Here is a 16,903-nt window from a genome sequence, read left to right as displayed (position 1 = left end):
ACACTAATCTGGAGGGGGTTCATCTGCAAAAACTAATGAAAAACTAAACAATGATATTCGGTATTCGGTACTCGGTATTCGGCCAAGCGTTTAATAATATTCGGCTTTGGCCACAAATTTTCATTTCAGTGCATCCCTAAATTGGACAGTCAGACTTGGATGAATCAACAGCTCATTCATTCATTCATTCCATAACTGCTTATCCTATAGTGGTAGTAGTAGGGTAGTGGGAGGGCTGGAGCCTATCCCAGCTGACGTTAGAGGAAGAGGCAGGGTACACCCTGAACAGGTCACCAGACTATCACAAGGCTGAAACATAGAGACAGACAACCATTCATGCTCATATTCACACCTACGGCCAATTGAGAGTCACCAATTAACCTAGCCTAGCATAAATACAAACAAAGTGCACATGTTTAAATTGTCCATGACCAGAAGATGTAGCCTTTGGAGTAAAAGCATAAAATGAATGTCTATGTTCAGCCAACGGTAAACTCTCCTACCTGGTGGGGAGCTGGGAGCGTTGAGGGCGGAACTGGGGCTGGGGGCATCGCTGGAGCTACAGGCCTCAGTCTGGTTGAAGGCCCCTTCCAGCTGCCGCCGCCTCTGGATCCGGCTATACTCCTGGCGGAGGTTCTGGAAGATCTGCTCTGTAGGGAGCAAATGTAAACAAGCACAGAAATTGTTTAAACCAGGACAAAGGACACCCAAAAACTTTTATTCTCAGCGTCATACAAAAAGATAAGACGTGAAGAAGTTACTTTGACCATGGCTGCTTGCTAGGCAGGTTATTCACAGTTCGATTCAGAAGAACATTTTGCTCTGTGAGAGGCCTTATTTTGATCGTCAAAAGGCAAATCTGTCCAGTATTTGTAGTTGTCCCTGTTGCTTACCATTCAATGGCTTTAACAGTGACTCATTATCATTAACAGTATTTTCATTGTTTAGTTTTTAATGCGAGTCCTTTCAATACTACGCCCACCACAATCACACTAATACAATGCTGAATGGATTCCAGCACTATTACGGGAAGGCATAATCATCCAGTTTTCTTAAGATGCTCTACAGTTATGCTCACTTCCTCTTTGCCTTCTCTCACCTAACATGGGTTCCAAAACACAATCATTGACAGGAAGTGGCCTGCCTACTACAGCTGTTATACACACACACACACACACACACACAAGCACACACAGCTGACGTTAAGACACACTTTCTGATCCTGTGACTGTATCACTTTCACTTCTCTTCCAAAAGTTTTTCATGACGTTGGCATTATGCCAATGTACAGCTGGCAGAGAGGCTTACATTGAGGTCGTAACATAAATCAGTGTTCTTTACTTGGCTGTAACAAAGTAAGGGCCTCTCATTCCTCCATGGTCTATTTAGTGGTTGAATAGAAGCCTGAGGTTTTGGTAGATGTACAAAATACACTGATTTGTGTGGAAAGATCTGTGTGATACAAGACTGCAACACAGACGATGTAAAACGGGACATTACTTGATGACGAGTGCTTCTAGCCTAACTTTAAGGTGTTGAGTACAGCTACATACTGTAAGGGAACATCCCTGATAAATCATGCTAATTCATGTGACAATGACACATTCCCTCGAAGGTAGTATGCATGCTTAAGAGGATTATCTGCAGTTAGATGTAGGAGGTACAGAAAAATCAAATAACCTTGTACTTTGTTTTGATGTTCCTGAGGCCTTGAGAGTGAAACTGCAGTTTTACAATGTAAAAAAACACAGCAGCAAAAAGTTTTGATAGATTGTTGTGCATTCAGGGACGTAATTAAAAGTGGTTTTCTTTCCAAACTGCCTGCTTTGTTTGGATTCATTTTGGTGTCACAATCATTTAATCTGCCCGAGCTGTAAACAAGGACAGAAACTGGAAAATGGCACCAAGACCAACATTTAAAAGCACATCAACAAATTGGAGTCAATACCAGTTCGCAGTATGATGAGGGCAGTGAACCAGGCCCTCTGAAAATTGTGTTGTTTGCACACTGCGACAATTTTTGGTTCTGGTTGTGAAACTGCCATGTTGCCTGTGATAACACACTTATCTCAGTTTCACTATAAGTACACTGCTGCTGCTGCTGCTTTCAAGGAATATATATCAAATATTTGTGTCCTGGTAGTGTCTGCCATTCACGGTTTATATTATGTTGTCAGACTCAAACCAGATCAACAGTAAGCACACAGTATCTTAAGTCTATGAAGAGGTAATGGAAAAAAGGAAGATCGTGCTGTAGATAAGTGCTCACAAATGCATTTCCACTGTGACATTTTTAGACCACGCTCAAGTTAACAGAGACAGTGGTTGCATTAGGTTTTCAGTTGTGAGAACTTGCTGCTTACCTTGTTCTTACATGATACTACATTTGATATTTTGGATTGTTGGTTGGACAAAACCGGCAGAAAATAATAGGAATAATAGTTATTCGATAATAAAAATAACGTTAGTTGTAGCCTATTGTGATGTGCAAATTCAGATGGAGTGCAGAAAATGATAAATCCATGTACTGCATGAATTGGATATAAAAAAGGACAGTGACTACATAAAGGGGTTGGAGGAACCTGCAGCCAGCAGTTTTCAGAAAATTGAAACTCATGTTGGATGTGAGCCATGGAAAATGAAGAAAGATGAGTTTTCTCTCAACTTGATCAATGTGCTCGATGTGGACATGATTGTTGTTGCAAATAACCTCTTCCCCCAGACCTCCTTATGTTACTTAAGTTATATGGCAAGCCGATGAAAGCGTACAATAGTCTAGTGGACTATAAATATTTAGTGTGCGGTTGGGTCCACCACTGAAATTACATCATCTTGTTTTTGGCCAGGTGAGTAAACCAGGTGCTTGAGTGTAACAGGCTTTTATATTTTAACTTTGTACATGAATGCACCATTGTCAGGCTAATGTTAGTAGCTAACGTTAGATCTCTTTCGTTCTGCCTACCAGGCCAACCGTTCCCAGAGGTCCTAACCTGTTTTAACTTCCTGTTTATGTCCTACTATTTTTGGGATTTAAAGTGGCCTTTGTTTTTCCCCAATTTGATCAATAGGAATGTCTGTAAACAGCATGTATCATAGACATTAGTGCAGTGTTGAAAGTCTCTGCCTTCAGTTGCCTGCCCTCCATCTGGACAGTGCACTAATGTATGGTTTTATATGCAAAGCAGCTATTTATACTGAACTCATAGATACACACATTAAATTACAGGTATTAATTTGATTAAAATAAAGGTAATATAGGTACTGTGGGTACACATGCAGAAAGCTATGAAAGGCCCAGAAAGCTGCTAGCCGCTTATCATCTCAAATGTGTCCTCCTAAGGATGAAGCCTACGCTGCAGCTGCTGTCCAGTGTCAAAACAGCTTAAACACGGTTCACAACCAGCACACACATATCTTATTATAAGGTTAAAGTTCAAAAAAGTCCTGGGAAAAACAAGAGAAAAACAGCACTGGCTCTAGTACAGCTGATAACCAAATGTAAAGAGGCTTTATCTTAGTCGATTCATACAGGGGGTGACGTCTCTATTCATGCTGCACCTCTATCTGAGGAACCGTGTGCCTCATTTATCTTGGGTGGGGAGAGAGCTAGAAGCCATGCAGCCACTTCAGCCTGCTCATCTGTGCACTTGTTTAGACAGTGAGAAAATCAAGATCTTCTCCACAAAGCCATTTTAAGACAGCTGTGTTATATTGTGGTCGTGCACTTTTGAACTGGTGCCTTGGTGACGCCCCCCTCCTCCTGCTGTATGTGGCCTCTAAAACCTTCCAGCATTTACAATACAGGACCGTGATCTGACGGGCTGTTTGTTTAGCTACCACAGGGCTTTTCACTCATAATAAAGCCACGTCACTGCAGGAGGACAACATACTTCCCAGCCCACAAAAGGGGCTGTAACAAGAAGTAGACTGACTGAAAAATCATCAACAACAATTCTGATAATCTATTAGGAATTACATGTTACATGGAAGTACATTAAATATCTTTGGATTTTTTAATGTAGGTTTGGCAAGGCAAAACATAAAATGACCTTCAGATCTGGGAAATTGTGATGGGCGCTTTTAACTGTGTTCTGACATTACATGGACTTAATTAATTCTAAAAAAACAGGTTATCAAAACATTAGAAGAAACGATCACGTAACTGGCTAATAAAATCGAGGTAACATATTTTTCAAATTAAATCCCATAATACTGTGGTCCTTTAGGTTGTCAGTTTCCCCCCACTGATTAAGCCCAGTCACAGACTTTCGAGGAGTAGGGGACATATTGTGTGTGAACAAAACACTGGTGTAGTGTGTTTTGTTTTGCTTTGTATTTTGGTCGGTTGGTGTGGGGTTGCAGATCTTACCACCGCTTACCAATTTCCTGGGGGAAACCCTCTCAATATGGTTGTTGTTTAAACAAAGACTGCATGAGCAGGTGAGCGAGAGTCAGTAACATGTGGGCCCCAGGAAGAACTAAAACCAAAACTAACTTTATATGCCAGTATACTTTTGTATAATTCCACCATGTTGTGTTTATTTGTGTGGACCTACAGTTGCAGACTTGAGTCTCTGACAACAAGGGATTAACCTGTGACAGCAGCCTTAAATGAAGGGGTCCAATTGGACGTCTCTACTCCTGGGTACATCTGACTGACAAGTGAAAACCCTCTCCTGCTGCCTGTCACTTCCAGCTCTGCCAACTACTAGTAGCTCAACTGTGGGCGTTGCTTGGCAACAATGACCCTGCCACAACCAGGCCAAGCAATCAATCACAGAGACTTCCGGGAGCCAGGGGAACACAGTGGAGAAAGCCTCGGCTAAAAGGCTTAGGCACAGGCCAAACAGTGAATACGACAGGAGATCGGCCAGATAGATTGGACGTGGTGGTGGAGAGAAAACAAAGCTGACTCATTTCATTTCACCCTCCGCTGCTAAAGAATTGTGGGGGGAGGTGGGTTCAAAATGTCCGGACTGCCAGGAAGTAGCTTGTGATGTATTATGGGTCAGTCGAAGTTGCCCTTCTGCACGAAAGAGTGACCATTAGTTTGAAAACAGCAGACATGGGAAATGGCAACTAAATGCGTGGCTCGCAGGAGCTTGTTACTGAAGAATAAATTATCCCCAGACATATTCGATTTTGACTCCTCAAATCTGATGGGATTTTAGCTAAAGTGGGAAGAAACACAAACTTACCTAAAACTGGTTTATATTTAACAGCAACATCCATTTGCAATCTACAGCGGACAATACAAAATTCAAGAGTGACTACTTTGTCCAAAAGATTCAACTTTAAATAGTTACAAAGAGCTTCCTGACCAGACAGCAGGCCGAGTTTAGATCAGAATACATGAGCAGTGTTGCAGCCTGACCCAGGATTCAGGCCTGAACTACGCCCTGCCCACTTTTCTCCCAAAGCTGTAAAACATGACAGACGGGGACGTTGGTAGCGTAGTGGATAGTGCCGGCACCCCATGTACAGAGGCATTGCCTCACTGCAGCGGCTGCGGGTTCGAATCCGGCTTGCCGCCCTTTGCTGCATGTCAGTCCCCACTCTCTGTCTCCCCAATTCACCTTCTGTCCTGTCAATAAAGGCAAAAAGCCAATAAAAATAATCTTTAAAAAAACCCATGACAGACGTCAACTAGTCCAGCCTTTCAGATAACATCATGTCCCAGGATAAAAAAAACAGCCTCATCTAGGGGGAATTCTACCAAATCACAAGCCCAGACCGGCCACACAAGAATGAGGCGGAGGAGAACAGAGAAAGTGATCCTATCTATGTTATGAAATAATTACCCAAAGATACCTTGGCAGTGTCACATCCCTGTGTCTGGCCTGCACACACACAACCTTTCTCACCACAAGCAAACCTGGCTAGTTGGAAAGCATGTGTGGGTAGAGACGGGTGGGAGGGATGACAGCTGACCTTTCACTTAATACAAAACTGCTTTCACTTGGCAAACCACAGCAGAAAGGCAGGCTTGCAGCACCAGTCCCATGAGGGGCCTCTTTCTGGGTGAAGGTGAGTATAATACCTGGTATCTGGACCTCATGTCTGCAGCAGAGAAGTCTACATTACTTCACCCTTTGCAGCTGCTGTGCTGTGATTCAACTAGGCAGACGAACTCTGGGAGGAGTGGAACAAGAGGCACAAGACGCCTGTTGGATTCTTCACATAAAGTTCAAGCTAAATAAGCGACGTCAGACCAGGCAACCTGGAAAAATATGATCCCAATGATTTGTTTCTGCACTAACATAAACATAGCGTCACTATGAGGACTACTCTGTAAGGGAATCAAATAAGCAAGTCCGATTGCATAAATAGTGTGAGCAATAGTGGGGGCAAGAAAATATGTCTTCACCTCCAGGCATCTGCAAGGAATTGCCGTCTACCTTCTCAGAAACAAAACACCTCTCAGTTATTATAAATATTTAGCTAAGCAGGATGATAGTTACACGGTTCAACAGAAGCTGAAATAAATGCATTTTACAGGAAGCCAGCTGTGACGCCATCTCCATCAACACCTACATCTGTGTGTGAGTTAATGCACTCAGCAAACCTGGCTTTCTCTATGAGCAATGCGCATAAACCCCCCGAATCTCATCTTGCAGTGATGTGCACCATAAAGCACTTTTTTAACCAGTGCAAAAACAGGAACAAGAGATGCCATGATACGGCCTTTGTCCTATAAATGACGCGGTATTGTGCAAATTGGGTGCGAGTGGGCTCTTTATAGTTTATTGTTTTAATGAAAATAATCTTCACAAATAGCTCACATTTCGCTTTCATTTCAGGTAAATCGTCCATAAAAGAACACCAACTGAAACCTGAGTCAAGAAGCGTAGAATTAAGGGGGGGAATAACATTTCATTTGCCCTCACCTTTGTTGATTATGTGATGGAGAGAAGTTAACCTCATTTAACCAGTTTAACTGCAGAAAGACGTGGCTCAACACACTGCCAGAGTAAATACGAAGGATTGATCTCTCTCCAATCAAAACAACACTTCTTCTCCAAGCACTTCCTCGCCAATAAAAAGTGGTTATGTGGAATGCATCTATGCATTTCTGATTTCTTCACTGTCAATACTTAGTGACAAGATGGAAGAGAGTACACATCATAGCAACAGGAGGACTAACTAACACCATACGTAGCCTAACATTGCTCCTTATAATATGCTGTGCTATCAGCAATGGATTTCTAATCACAGTAGAGCACATAATGTCAATCCAGGCGTTAACAGCGTGGCTTAGCACAGGTAGTACAGCTGTCTCCATCTTGTCATCCTCTCACATTTCACAGCAATGAAGCAATCACATAAATTCAAGGACATCCAGCAATTTTTTAATTAAAAATCAAAAAGCGCAAGGATTAGGCCTCACTGCTATCACGCTGCCCAATCTGAGTGACTGGCACAAACAATAAGCCTCACTGGATCGCAGTGCAGGCATCTAGGTAATTATCTTGTGTCTACTTGGGTGCCCCACACCCGTCCAATGCTCACAGCGGAGCTTTTCAAGTCAAGGAGAGAGTAGACGAGAGACATAAAGGAAATGAACAATGCCTTCCAGACCTGAAGAGGAAAAGAAATGGTCGTGGTGCATAATGGTAACCCCCACCTCAGTGCAAGACAATTGTGGCACTAAAGCCGAGGAACATTACCCAGGCAGCTCCTAATTAACAGCCTGCCACGATGTGCCTGCTGCTGTGATGCCATTTGTCTTCAGGAGAGCCAACAGGCTAGGCTGTCACCCATGTGTTAAAGTAAAAGCAGGATCTTTTGTTTAATCCTATCAGTTTTTAGATACACGTTTGGTTGGATATATTAATAGATAAAATAGCCATGCTGGTCCATAATATAGCTGCAGATTGTACAGGCAATGCTGAAAAGGGCAGTGATTTAGCTGTATTTCTCCAATGCTGGAAATGGTATTTGATTTAGCTATGCAAAGAACTTTGAAGCTAATATTTTCATGTGCCCCTCATTAGCCCGTCTAAGTTAAGCTAAATCAGCCCTCAATACAATGAGCTGGCAAGATGCCTCCGACGAATTCCGATAGACAGCCACCTCTACTTTTGCGCATCAGCTGATTTATTGTGGTAAGTTATATAAAAACGATCTGTGTCGCTAACTTAAGCGACGACGTCCTCCTTCCTGACGTTAGCTTAGCTAAGCTAACGGTTAGCCTCCAACCCCCAGTCTGATTCTCTCAACTAACGTTAGCTAGCTATCCATTCCACTCCACCCAAACCCCCTCCCCCATGACACCCACCCTGAAACGCAGAAAAAAACGTCAAATCTGGTTTCAGTTCATACCTGGAGTGAGCCTGTGTTCGCCTCCTATGGCCGGAGGAGACATCGAATGCGTTGGGCTGTCGACTGGGGGACGGAGGTTGCATCTTTGCGGGGACGGAGTGCCAGGAGTCCCCGGTAGTGGATTGCACCTTCTCCGCTTGGGAGACTGGGGACTGAGGAGGGCCTCAAACTCCATCGACCGCTTTAACGTTGCTCCACAAGCCATGTTAGCTAAACAAAACGGGAAAATATACGTTGGGTGAAAAACGACCCGCAAAAACTGGGGTTTAACTCTCGGGGTTTGTACGTTAAACGTCGCTCTAATTTCTTGAGCCTTTCTTCCTCTCCACAACAACGGATCTTCTTCTCTGAGTAGTAAGCCAACTGCCAGCCCTGCCTGCTGAATTTTTAAAACGTCACAATGGCGGACCGTACCATTGGCGAAAAGAGGGGGGGTTCTCAAATATTTACAACACATTATATTGTTTATTTCACCGATCTAAACGGAAATTCTTACCAAACCCTAATTCATTTAACGCATTACTTTATAAACAGTGGGATAAATTGTGATTTTGTTTTCTATTTTGGCGTCCTTACGCTGCGATATCTTGCCATCCAACCCTATTGTTGTTGTTGATCGCTTTCCGTTGAACTCAAATTGAAGGTTCACGAGACGTCTGCTGGTGGTGGTCAGGTAAATCAGGTAGATTAAAAAGTGCTTTCAGGATTAATCTCCTTCAATAGAAAGCAGATTTTATTTATTTATTTGCCGTCTGTCAACAACTAACAGGCTTCACATTGTATTTTCACATAATCCCGGCGAATAAACACAAAGGTTGAGGATATCTCATTGATAAATACCCTTTTACAATAGGCAACGTTCCTGCATGGTGATGATGACCTGGAATACAGTCCCTGAGCAGCAACGTGTTGAGCTCTGTACACTGTGACTAAAAACAGGAACTGTGTCGTTTTAAAACAACACAGACACATTTGTTTTGTACTATCCGATCTTATCTTTGTGGTATCAGCCACATGCTCTATACCACTCCCATTGTATCGCATGCATCAACAACCAGTCACACACTGCAATCTATTGTCTGTTTATTGAAAATGGCAATGTCCAGTAAAAAAAAAAAACCAACAATAATTTTATATTTCCTGCTGTCTCCACCACTGGGTGTTCATCTGACTGTGATAATATTGCCAAAAGCCTCCCTGCACCCAAGATAAACTAATAAAATTAACTTTGTTGATACCTGATTGGACAGTAACTTTCTCAGTGGGATTAAAACTCTTTCTTACAGGTGTATCCTGGGTTTTTAGTGCATAATAAATTACTATGGGCAAATACAAACAAAACAAAAGTAATAATTGTTATCAAAAAACCCATGGGAAGAACTAAACACGCAGCCGGGACACTGTTTTGCAGTATTTATTATAACTTTAATCTAGGTTAGAGTAGTTTAAACTGCTGGGAAGTATTTAGCAATTTAAAATGAAATAGCATTTAAGCATCTCTATGTAAAAGAATATGGGCAATCATATTCTTGATATTCCATTAAATGATACTTACATCTATATTTTCCTCATCTACTACATTTTTTTGTTGTAGTTGCTAATGATTTTGCAGGTGTCAAAGTGTATTGCATTACAGTGAGAGGTGTTTCTAATATTCAATCTACCGTTATTCATGTAAAGTAAATAAACAAATACAAATGCCAATTTACAGTGTAACAAATCTTATCACTTCTCTCTAAAAGGACAACAATTTTAACAAAATCTTAACCTTTATGAAGGTGGGATTTATTGCAGGGTTGTTTTATTAGACCCGATAATTAACTGATAACTGAATGTATATTACCTGTGATCATCCTCTAGACCAGGGGTGTCAAACTTATTTTAGTTCACGGGCCACATGCAGTCCGATGTGGTCGCAGTTGGGCCAGACCTGTAAAACCATTGCATGATTTCCTATAGATAACAAACACCTCCAAATTTTCTCCCTTTTTTTGTTTATAGAAGTACATTTTAAAACACTCATCCATTTACAAAACAGATGACAAACAGTCTGTGATGTCTCCAGAAGAATAAATGCAGTTTCAACAATATTTCTCAGTTTGTTCAGTCAGTCGACTACTCGCAGTCAATACATATGCATTAATCCATACATTTCCACTCATGCGTGGTAATCCTGACATCTCCACACCAAACTGAAGTGAAAGAAAAGAACTGTATTCTGGTCACTGCTATTCACTGTTGAACTTGCTCCTGAAACCTGGCACCTCTTAGCCTTCACAAGTGCATCACTACTAGGTGTGCAAGGTGATCCAGTGGGCCAAATTGGACCCTTTGGCGGGCCGGTTCTGGCCCCGGGGTCGTATGTTTGACACCCCTGCTTTAGACTTTAACTTTTAGGGAACAGTGTACATATAAAATGCCCTGCACTCATCTGTTCTCTTCTCCCATCTCTTGCCCATACAGAATTAAGTATTTTTGTATTATGGCTGATTTTCTGGCATAGCAGACTCCCAGTGTTCAGCATGCCACCTTGTTTGTTTGTTTTGTCACAGAGCAAGATTAACTAATAGAATTTGCTTAAAAAGAAACATGTAACAAGTCAAAATGGAGTATTGTCATCAGTGGAAATTGTGGTTGAAACATGTGTTCTGTCTTGTACATGCAGTTGTGAGTTTAAGTGTGTCAACATGTGTTCCATGTGTGCAGCGCCAGTTGTAACTATCACAAAGAGTGTTCTAGTGTCTGTGCTCGTTCTCTTCCTGGCATGTGCCCCATTTACCTCGGCACACTGCTTGGACTCATGTGGTGAACATTGTGTGAAATCCTCACGTGCATGGGGCTTTTGTGGAGTCCTGGCATTCATGTGCAGATGGGATAACCCACAGTGTCCTCTGTTCGTGCACGCTCGGGGACAAATACTCAAACATAAACAAGCACACTAACAACAAATCCAATTTTCTACCATGTGGTGAGCCCAAAAGTTAAGTCAGCACTTCAGTTCACAGCACACAGTGTAAGTCATAGGAGTGAGAGCGGTAAAGCACAGACATGGGAGGCAGTGAGGTCAAAGGTTAAAGGTTAGATCATGGGTGCAAGTTTTGTTTCAACAATGGAGGGGGAAACATGTGAAATGGGGGGGTTTGAGGATACTCAACCAGAACATTTTAGCATCAAAAACCTAATGTCCTGCATTCTGGTGATTTTTTATGCACCAATTTGTGCATTTTCTGCTTCAATTTATGTTGTTAATGTCTTTAACTTTGTCAAGACAAAGGTCCTCTGCCACATTCATGTCTTTATTGAAGGGTACAAATGCATATGTTCTAAATATTCGGGCGTGTCACCTCTGAAATGTACACCAAATGGCCACATCATCTCACTTCAGTCCAACATAAACTTAACCTTTTGTCTGACCTGAACCAAAGCACAGAGATGAGAAACTCTATTTCCACTGGAATCTGCTACTAGTGATTAGTTCTAACTATATTTTTAAATTATAGCACGTTAATTATACTTATTGTGTTATGATTCAATTAATGTGTAATGGTGACAAAATATTTGCCAAGTCTAATGTTCTCTTAAGCTGCCTTTTGAATGTATATTGTATCTGCAAGTAAAACTATGTGTAGCAAATTTCCTACATTTCATAGACTGTCTGATCTTTCTACTGACAGTATTTATTGTGTTATAGCCTTACTGCAATAACCTTGATCAAAAAGACAAGTTAAAGTTTTTGCCAGCACTAATAATCCGATCGAAAGAAATTCTGCTCATTTGTATTGAAGGTTTTGATGCTTAATCTACGGGAAGTTTTCAGTGATGTCCATTTCTACACCCTAAGCACGCTGCCACAAACACAGACACTGCCTGTACCGCTACTCAATTTCAGTCTCAGATTTTCTGCTTCTGATCGTTCACCATATCTGAGCTCGAGTTAAATCGGGTGGTTCTGGTCTTGGGCATCTCATCCTCAGTTACGGCAGTACAGTTGTTGTCTTCTGCAGAGGGTAATCCTGGGGTTAAATCCTCTGTAGATTTTTTACACCTTCCAAACATAAGCAGCCTTTGTAGCAACTGCAGCAGAGCAACTCTTAGCTCTCGACAGCGCAGTGCATACAGCAGTGGGTTGACTGCAGAGTTGACCAGGCAGAGGGTGCTGCAAAAGGCAAAGGCCCTCTGCTGGTTGTGGGTCAGGATCACAGAGACATCAGCCAACATGAAGGAGAGTGCAGGAAGCCAGCAGCTCACTAGTATGACTAGGATCAGGCCAAAGGTGCGCGCTAGCCTGATATCCATCCTCATGCGGGCCTGGCCTGTGCCTGCTGCTCCCTGGAGGCTGGTCATGGAGGACTCATGCTGGTGGGCCTTCCACAGGATGAGAGCATAAGCCCCCAAAATGAGAGCCAGGAGCACCAGAGTGAGGCTGGTCCAGCAGGCCAGATAGCCCTGGTTGATGTAGGGAAACAGGCGTGAGCAAGGTGGATTAAGCCCTGTGGGACACCTCCAGCCCATCAGAGGCAAGAAGGAGATGGCGATGGTGGCACTCCAAAGGATCAGCAGGCTCAGCAGAGCTCGCCGGCGGGTGAGCAGAACCTTGTAGCTGGAGGCCTGCTGGATACAGAGGTAGCGGTCCAGAGCAGTCAGCAGTAAACTCCCCACTGAGCTGGTGAAGGCCATGGTGACACCACCTAATTTGAAGAGGTAAGCAGTGGGGCCGTCGCTGTGCCGAAACAGGTGAAAGTCCAGGAAGCTGGTGGTGAAGAAGCAGCTGGCGAAAACATCTGCCAGAGCGAGGCTGGCAATGAACAAGTAGGAAGGCCGCCGCCGCAGGGTGGCTGTGGCAGCGATCACTCCCAACACAAGAACATTTTCCAGCAGTGTGATGGGACCTGCCAGTAAACAGATGGAGCCGATGGCTGTCTTCTCTGCCTTGATGAGGACCATGTAGCATTCCAGATTCTCACAAGACCTGTTCACTGTGAGAAAAACACAGGTATAAACAGTGTACTGAAACTACAACTGCACGAATAAATGCACCATTAAAGGTCCAGTGTGTAGGACGTAGGGGGATATATGGACAGGAATTGAATGGAATATGATAAGTATGTTTTCTTTAATGTATAATCACCTGAAAATAAGAATCGTTGTACTTTTGTTACCTTAGAATGAGTCATTTATGTCAACATAGGGAGCAGGTCCTCGTCTACAGAGTCCGCCATGTTGCATCACCATGCTAACACTGATGTTTGCGTTATTCAGTGTTTTTACCAGTTTAAATCACTAGGCCTCTTTGGTTTGGAGAGGATGAGACCTCTACAGATGCTTACTAAATGTCTGAATCTTAAGTTATCAGAGCAAAAAAGCTGAGCATACATTAGCACGTTGTCAGAGAAACACTGATTTGTAACATGAAAACGCTTTATTCAGTGTTTTCACTCATTTTAAACGCATGGTTCTTTTATTTTGGAGTGGAAGAGACCTCTGCAGATAATTTGGTTGAACAATGAACATTGAAGGAATCCCAACCAGGAGATGTTTCTGCTGATTACAATCTGCATACCCCACTGCTAGATGTCACTAAATCCCCCTAAATGTTACACACTGTTCCTTTAAGTATTACATTTGCTGGAAAACCCCATTTCAGATTGAGGGTGCTTACCTATTGGGGATGAGACATTCCCTTTAGCTTCTGTGGGTCCTAAAGATGTGTGAACCTCCCACTCCTCCATTGCAACTGTTACTGTATGAGCCAGTACTAGATTATAAGTAGAAAATAAAGAAAATTATTTAAATATGTTATTCTTTATATAGATTATGATCCTGTCTGTCGCAAAAGAACAAGACTTATTAACAGCAGAAATTTTCAAAATAAAAGTACTGCATCTTAAGCTTTTTCAGTTTTATCTTAACTTCTAAAGCACATAAAAACAATGTCATGTTGAGAAACAAAAATACAAGTAAAAAGCAATAAGTTAACGATAACTGAAGTAAATGGGTTAGACAAGACAGAACAATCAAAACATTTACAGGAAAAAAAGAAATAATCAGTGTGGTCACTGTGTCAATATTTGATGACAAGCATGTTTTACGTTGTACATCCAATGTTAAAAGTTGTACATACAAGTGGATGAGACAGGCAGCTTCCTGTGGAAAACAGATAAAGTAGGAGATGTAATGCCTTTTCCTCTCTTTGTCAATATTGAACTTGGTGCTTAGAGGGAACATTAACATTTGTGAGTCAAGACAGAAAGTCATCTAGAGGTCAATGATCATTACAGTATCTGCCTGGGCTGATATTTAAGAGATGGTTGCAAGGAGCCTTAAGCAAGACATAAACTACTTCTTACTCAATGAACAATTACCAAATTTTATTCAAGAAAAAACCTTCTTCTTCTTCTTCTTTAATATGTACTACAACCTGTGTGATTAACATGGCAACCTTTTAAGGTGCTTTTCAATGTGAATGTCATGCATATCTCACAAATATTTAAGCATGCAGCTCATATATGATGATGCTGTCTTTGTATCGTGTGTGTGCCCAATGAAACTTTCGAAAATCTCTCTCTGCAAGACATCCTCTGTGCTTTAAGTGATTTTTTATTAACTGAGTCTAGAGAATTAATATTTAATCCATATTTCCACAATCACTTTGGCAGGGATTTTACTGTAAGTGCATTCAGTTATCTGCAGAGATGAACATAACAGCAGCCTCATGTTGTTGGCCTATTATCACATTTAACAGGATGAAGACTGCCCCCTTTTGGAATTAGACGGGATTGTACTGTAACAAAACGGTAAAGCAGAGGCTGAAGGTCACCACAGAGATGAGCAATCTGCTGCAGAGTGCATCACCTGTATGCAATCAATAGATTAAAGTATGTGTGGGAAGCCGGTGTGAGAGGGATTTGATTAAAGTAAATAATGCTGTGATAAACAGAGAGTGGCCCCCTATGATTGCTTGCAGAGAGTGGTTTAAACAGAATATATTTTATAGTCAAAACATGACCTAAACACACAAAAAAATATGAATGTAAATCACACTGATTTTAAAGATAAAGCTGGGACATTACATACATCACATAAAAATAAACATTGATATGAACTGAGGGAAGTAGTTGGCGCATGTGATGCAGTATAAGTGATTATAGACTAAAGGGAGCACTTTCACCAAATCAGGTCACTGTGCCCTTCAATTCCTTGTTTTCCTTTTATTCTATTCCAGCAACCATTATTTCTGTTTTTCATCATAAATATGACACAGCCTTATGAAAGCACAGAAAATATATATGTGGGTAAAAGTAGTAGGAGTAAATTACTTTCCAGAAAGCCCTTTATTGGCTTGAGGGGCAATATTTCCCAATACAGGCCATATGGGTGCAAGCACTGTGGATATTACACCACCTCAGGCTCTTTTCTCCCTCGTGGTGAGGACAGAAAAAATTCATTGACACAGTGCTGTGCTTTGACTCTTAAGAACCAGTCAGACTTATAAAAAATGATTGTCTCTTCAAGAGCATACAGGAGCAGTGCATACAGGAACCTCCATATATAATAAAAAACATACAGGCATCCATTTTAGTCACATCACTGGCGACATGCACAGTGAAATACAGTGTGGCAATAACCCCTTGAGTCACTGTTGCACCGTGCCACATTATTTCAAAATATCACAAGCCCTTCTGGCTCAAGATGGGGGAAAAAATGAAAACACTAGTTCAAGTCTCGTGTTTCGTAGTAGCAGGAGAGAATAAAAGCGTTAAAAAATAGGTCAAAAGTAGCACACATATAGTGCACAAATACACACAGTGAATAAAATGAAATGTAAATCACATTTTCATAGATATGGCAATGCCTTTCAAATACAAATTAGGAAGTTATTACTTCTGCATCTTAAACCTGTGATAAAATAAACTTAATAGAGCTTACCGTTTGTTGTGTCTTTTGTGTGGTTTCCTTGTTTGCTTCCTGCTATAGGGGCACCCGAATCAGATCTCAGCCACAGAGCAACCACAGCATGATCGCACGGTCCTGCAGACCTGACTGGTGGCAAAGTGCATGAGTGAGGGGAGAAGATAAGGAGGGTGGTTGTAATGACATGAGAGAGAGAGAGGGAGGGAGAAAGAGAGAGACACACACATGTGGAGAGATGACAGAGACCTACATGTACACTGGAATCTGTGACAAGAATAAAGTAATAGCAATAAAGTCCAATTTTTATATGTTTTATTGTAACAGCAAAAGGTGAAAGGGACAAGATGAAACATTTACACAGTAATAAAGCTCAGCAGTATTGATCACACACTTCTTGCCTCTCCAGCAGTCTGGGTCAGGGTGGACTCCAGGGGAGGAGAGCACTTAAGCAGGTGTGAAGAACATGTCGATAAAAAAGAAGAGAAAAACGCACCATATGACCTTTATTCAAAATATGTGCACAAAATGACCTTTAAAAATCGGATTTGGCTGCGAATCCATCATCACAAACCTGTGAGTGTTTTTCTAATGCATTAATAACCTGATAAGCTCATGTTGAGTTAAGATTATTGTGCCATACTACTATCCCCCAGGTTAAGAATGAACTTTC

General features: G+C 41.7%; 2 protein-coding genes across 3 annotated transcripts in view; both read right to left on the bottom strand.

Moving 5' to 3' along the window:
- akirin1 (akirin 1) overlaps positions 1–8,689 on the bottom strand; it is a 12,944-nt gene extending 4,255 nt beyond the window's left edge. Inside the window, exons 1-2 of the mRNA XM_050046197.1 lie at positions 8,323–8,689; positions 504–650 (exon numbers count right to left, since the gene is read on the bottom strand). Of these exons, the coding sequence (XP_049902154.1) occupies positions 504–650; positions 8,323–8,527 (352 nt within the window). The 5' untranslated portion in view covers positions 8,528–8,689. The remainder of the gene's footprint in view (positions 1–503; positions 651–8,322) is intronic.
- A 273-nt stretch (positions 8,690–8,962) lies between these two features.
- On the bottom strand, positions 8,963–16,467 carry cnr2 (cannabinoid receptor 2). 2 transcript variants are annotated; one of them, XM_050046603.1, is made up of 4 exons: positions 16,249–16,343; positions 14,444–14,466; positions 13,982–14,077; positions 8,963–13,298 (listed from the first exon to the last, which is right to left on the bottom strand). In XM_050046603.1, the coding sequence occupies exons 3-4, from the start codon at positions 14,049–14,051 to the stop codon at positions 12,214–12,216; spliced, it is 1,155 nt and encodes a 384-aa protein (XP_049902560.1). In that variant the 5' UTR covers positions 14,052–14,077; positions 14,444–14,466; positions 16,249–16,343; the 3' UTR covers positions 8,963–12,213. The 2 variants fall into 2 exon arrangements, with proteins under 2 accessions (XP_049902560.1, XP_049902559.1); XM_050046602.1 differs by lacking the exon at positions 14,444–14,466 and having other exon boundaries at positions 16,249–16,467.
- Between the last annotated feature and the right edge of the window lie 436 nt (positions 16,468–16,903).

The sequence above is a fragment of the Epinephelus moara genome, chromosome 6, assembly GCF_006386435.1.
Source record: "Epinephelus moara isolate mb chromosome 6, YSFRI_EMoa_1.0, whole genome shotgun sequence".
Lineage (NCBI taxonomy): Eukaryota > Metazoa > Chordata > Actinopteri > Perciformes > Serranidae > Epinephelus > Epinephelus moara.
Note: the sequence above shows the minus strand (reverse complement) of the source record. Positions and strands in the feature narration are given on the sequence as shown.